At 35.4% G+C, this 5,436-nt stretch overlaps 1 protein-coding gene across 1 annotated transcript in view; it reads right to left on the minus strand.

Moving 5' to 3' along the window:
• Nucleotides 1-4,717, minus strand: part of gpc6b (glypican 6b) — a 60,525-nt gene extending 55,808 nt beyond the window's left edge. The window contains exon 1 of the mRNA XM_056464988.1: nucleotides 4,386-4,717. Within this exon, the coding sequence (XP_056320963.1) occupies nucleotides 4,386-4,518 (133 nt within the window). The 5' untranslated portion in view covers nucleotides 4,519-4,717. The remainder of the gene's footprint in view (nucleotides 1-4,385) is intronic.
• Between the last annotated feature and the right edge of the window lie 719 nt (nucleotides 4,718-5,436).

The following is a 5,436-nucleotide window of genomic DNA, read 5'->3' on the forward strand; positions in this document are numbered from 1 at the left end:
TTCGACAACAAGCAGGAAATGTTACTGGGCCAATGACATCACCACATTGAAATGATCTATACATGCATATATAAATCTTACAGACATCAATGGAAAGCTTACCTATTCCAAATTCATGTGATGCATAAATCTCAATTTCCAAAAATTGACACTTATGCCCGAGGTCTAACTCTCGAGGGTCACATATTTAACCCATAATTAGATTAAAACAACCATATAGTTTTATTTTTTTATAGTGCACATAGCCTGCTATAAGTAATTTATCAAGTATAGTTTCATCATTAAAGTCTGTCCGGGTGTGTTAAAGTGAGTGGGTACCTGAAGTCTGCACTGAATGCATCTTTCAAAAAACTAAATTAACCCAGCAGTTGATTGTCATGTGACCCTGAATGCACAAAATCAGCCTTATGTTGCAATGGTCAAAAATACAGTGTATGGGCCAAAATGGTGCATTTTTCTTTTATGCCAAAAATCATATCAAGTACAGCTATTTTGGACTATAAATTTAACTAAACTTATCTTTTTTGATAAGTAGCACGCATTAATGTAGTCAACTTTAAAGGTGATTTACTTTAACCCTCAGATTCGATATACATTCAATTTCCTTGGGATTAGTCCCTTTATTCATCAGGCATTACCACAGCAGAATAAGTTGCTATCATTCACACACATACACTACAGCCAATTTAGCTTATTCAATTCACCTATAGCACATGTGTTTGGACTGTGAGGGAATCCGGAGCACCCGGAGGAAACCCACGTTAACACAGGGAGAACATGCAAACTCCACACAGAAATGCCAACTGACCCAGCCGAGGCTCAAACCAGTGACCTTCTTGCTGTGAGGCGACAGTGCTAACCACTGAGTCACTGTGTTGCCTATTATTATTTATTATTATTACTATTATAAAACTGGATTTGTAGTCCTATAGGTCTTGTATTTCACCTAAATTTGGGTTGAAATAATCAATTTTTTTATTTTCATTAGTTTGATTTCACCAATTAGGACATGGTTGATCCTGGGACAACATTCCAATCAACCAATCAGAATTAAGTAACACGTTTTCAGTTTATGTTAAGTTTAGACTGAGTTATGTACTTTTGCATGATATCATGCCACTCTGATTTTGGGGATTAATATAGTGATGGTTGAGTTTAGGGGTAGGGATTAATTGTGGATTACATTTTTGAACAATAATGATGTTTCAGGATTAACAAAGATGTTAATTATACTTCACACCCACTATTTTTTAATGCGTACTATAACTAGTCTACATTGTAAACAAATATATGTTAATGAACCATTTCTGTATTGTGTTTATTTATAGTTGTGAATTGCATTATAGGATGTTGATCTCTGCTCTGTCGACTTCAGATGTTGAAAATTCAACTCTACAGTTTAACAAAGTGACTTTTATTGACATTTTAGGGATCTGAATTAATATAGTGAACACGAAATGACAATAGAGAAATAAGTCCAATAATAATAATAATAAAAAAATGTACAAAAACTGGCAGTTTATTACAAGGTTTTTGTAGCGTAATATACAACACCAAGACAATATCTCTCTTTTAAAATATCTTTCATCCAAATATTGTCCTATATAAACTATACATGCACCATTGGAAAGCTTATTTATTCCACTTTCACGTAATGTAAATATTTCATTTACCAAAAACCGACACTTATGACTGGTTTAGTCGTCTCTGGGGTCACATATTTAACCCAAAATTGGATTCAAACAACCCTGTGTTTTATTTGTAGTGTACATAGCCTACTATAAAGTACTCTATCAAGTATAATTTTATCACTAAAGCCTGTCCGGGTGTGTTATAAAGTGAGCCAGTACCTGAGGTCTGAGGAGAGTCTTTTTTTGAAGCCTGAGATTACAGATTTCCAAACATTTCTCATCCAAATATTATCCTAAAAATCATACATCAATGGAAAGCTTATTAATTCTTAGTTTTGTGGCCTCCAGGTTCACATATTCCACCCAAAACTGGAATAAAGTCAGTGTGCGGGGGGTCAACTGTTTTGATTAGTTTGTGTAATACATGCTTCTGTCATTTATGTATTTATTTTAGTTACATCTAGTTTATTAAGAAAGCTTATGTAGGAGTTTTCAGCCTTTTGAAGGATATTTAGTGTATTCTGACCTATTATTCGCTCATTAGCCATTTCAGATACCGTAGGTTAAACTACAAGCAGCATCTAATTTGACTTTATTTCATGCTAAATGTAGATAGATACAAGCACCTATTTTACAAGAAAACAAAGTCTTGTGAACACGATGTCTATCAGGGCTCTGGATCTGCCAATTTCAGACTTGTTTCTTGAATAGACTGATTGGTATGAGTGTGCATTCACAATGGTTTGAACAGTTAGAGGAGGTCAAACGTATGTTAATGTTATCTGTTATTTTAATTAGATCAGAGTAAACTATTTCTCAGTATTAAAGGACTGGGGCGGGATGAAGCACAAGCTTATTAATTTCCCACTCCATTACCACATACATCATTCGTCTATTACGTAAACATTTCTTCTTTTTACATGAGACATTTTTCATCTTTTTGGCATCTTTGATTCCATTTGTATGTTTATGTTTTATAACATAGACCAAAAAAAAATGCATAGTACTGGAAACAGCCATCAATAGGGTATATGCCGAGCTAGTGTTGTTCCCATACTGATAATCTTCCGGTGACCTGATATTGTGAGTTTTTCCATTATATACGATTCCTTTTACAGCATCAATGTTGAAATTTAATTACAATACAATCAGTTAAACAGACTTCGGCATTGATTTAATAGCTCAAGCGTAAAACGAGACAAAAAGCCATTTACTAAAGCCCGTCAGAATCGGCAGGCTAGCGCAGAAGCTCCCTTAAATATACTGGGGTAAAATACATGCACATATCATAAAGACATGCATGGCAGGGAAAAATGTAATGTAATGCAGTGCTTCTTGTACAATCTGAGACCCACTTAATATCGGATATTACTCAGCCAGTGGAGGTCGCTGATTTTTAAAGAAAACAGACCTTAAATGTGCTGATTTTGCATTGGCATACACTTCACCGGAAGCGCTTAACCCAGGTTACTGGCAAATTAAAAGTCCTATTAGCATACTTTGGCATACACCCTATTACAATTTCATCATACCTTTCTCATTTTATCTTTTTTCAATCCCCCTTATTATATTCCTTTAATAATATATATTTATACAACTTTTTGAATTGATTAATATCCTGACATTGTTTGAGAGTCTGTTCTAGACTGTTCCATAATTTCACACAACACACAGACGTACACAAACTTTTTAAAGTTGTTCTTGTTTTTAACCTCCTAAAATGTTGTTCTCCCTCAGATTATATCCCCTTTGTCTTTCTTCAAAAAAAACCTTTAGTATGCATTTCAGAAGTCATTTATTCCTAGCTTTAAACATAAATTGTGCTGTTTTAAATTGAACCAAATCATTAAACTCAAGTATCTTCAATTTAAAAAATAAAGGATTTGTATGCTCCAAATACACCACATTTTCTATCAGTCTAATTACTTTTTTCTGCATTGTACATAAGGATCTTAAATTAGATTTATATGTAGTGCCCCAAATTTCAACACAACTCATATATGGCAACATAAGCGTGTTATATAATACATACATTGTTCTATTGTCCAGGATAATTCTTGCGTTATACACTATTGCTACAGTTTTCACTAATTTTGATATCACATTACTTATTTGGGTTTCCAACAAATTGTAATATCCAAAACCAAGAAACTTAATTGCATATACCTGTTCTAACATCATTTTTTCCTTCCATTATTAAATATATATTATGACTAATTTCCCAAATAACATAACCTTTGTTTACTTATATTTAATGACAATTTGTTTACATCAAACCACAATTTCAGTTAATGAATTTTTAATTAATAAATTTATTATATTATTATTATATTATAATAATTTTAATATTATTATTTATTATATTTATTATATTATATTTATTATACATATATTCAAATATCAAAACAAATCAGGCAAATAATGTGAATTAAAACAAACCACAGACTAATGGAAAGCTTGTTTATAAGGTTATATATAAATATAAATGCGTTATTAAATTTTAATTGGCATTTAAAACTGCTTTTCTGGCCCTGGGTCACACATTTCGCCTAAAATTGGGTTAAGACTATACGATAAGTAGCCTATTTTATCATCTGGGAACGCGGTGTGTTAAAGTGCGCGGATAAGTGCCTGAGGAGATTTCTTTAGTGTTTAAAACCACTCCACGTTTTATTTATAGTGGACATAATCTACTAGAAGTAATGATTCAAGTTTAATTTAATCGTTAAAGCATGTCTGCGTGTTATGAAGTACCTGAGGTCTGCTCCGCGGGCACATCATCTGGACTGAAACCCAGCGCGCGGTACGCGTCTTTCACCACGCTGCAGTTGAGCGCGCGCACATCCGCGGGGACGCACAGCACCACGAGCGCGCACACAGCCCACATCACCAGCAGCTGCTGAAGATTTATTCCGCGGCAGATCTCAAACAATCCTCCAGACCGTCTTATTCTGCGGTGAAATCTCCTCTGGGTTTGTCAGCGGAAAGCATCGCGAGTAGATCTAGCAACTTCTGTTCAAAGTTTACTTGTGCGCGAGCTTGACGGAGAGGAGAGTTTACTGAGGACAGCGTGCTGCATACGTCATCACACGGGGGTGAACGTGCTCCGTTTTACCCGAGGAGAGATGCATGGCACAAATGAAATGTGTGTCGGGGCGTGCAACAGCAATGGGATTTGAGAATTGTTGGCTGGGAGGATCTGAACCCAGTGACCTCTTGAACAACCCCTTTGGATGTTTATAGATTATAATTTTTTTACAGGTGTAAGTTGCTAATGCATACATTTCTTCATTCAAGCCATACAAGTTCTTTAAAAATCAAAGAAAAAGGTTTCAGTAATGATAAACATGAATAAATAGAGTAATTTATAGTAAATACTGCCTCAATCCTTCATGGCAGAGATTCAACAAGACACTGGAAATATTCCTCAGAGATTTTGCTCCATATTGACATGATAGCATCACACAGTTGCTGCAGATTTGTCGGCTGCACATCCATGATGCCAATCTCCCGTTACACCACATCCCAAAGGTGCTCTATTGGATTGAGCTCTGGTGACTGTGAAGGCCATTTGAGTACAGTGAACTCATTGTCATGTTCAAGAAACCTGAGAGGATTGGGGCATTATCCTGCTGGAAGTAGCCATCAGAAGATGGAGTCACTGTGGTCATAAAGGGATGGACATGGTCAGCAACAATACTCAGGTAGGCTGTGGCGTTGACACGATGCTCAATTTGTACTAATGGACCCAATGTGTGCCAAGAAAATCTCCCCCACACCATTACACCATTACCACCAGTCTGAA

Source organism: Danio aesculapii, chromosome 9, assembly GCF_903798145.1.
Source record: "Danio aesculapii chromosome 9, fDanAes4.1, whole genome shotgun sequence".
NCBI classification, from domain to species: domain Eukaryota; kingdom Metazoa; phylum Chordata; class Actinopteri; order Cypriniformes; family Danionidae; genus Danio; species Danio aesculapii.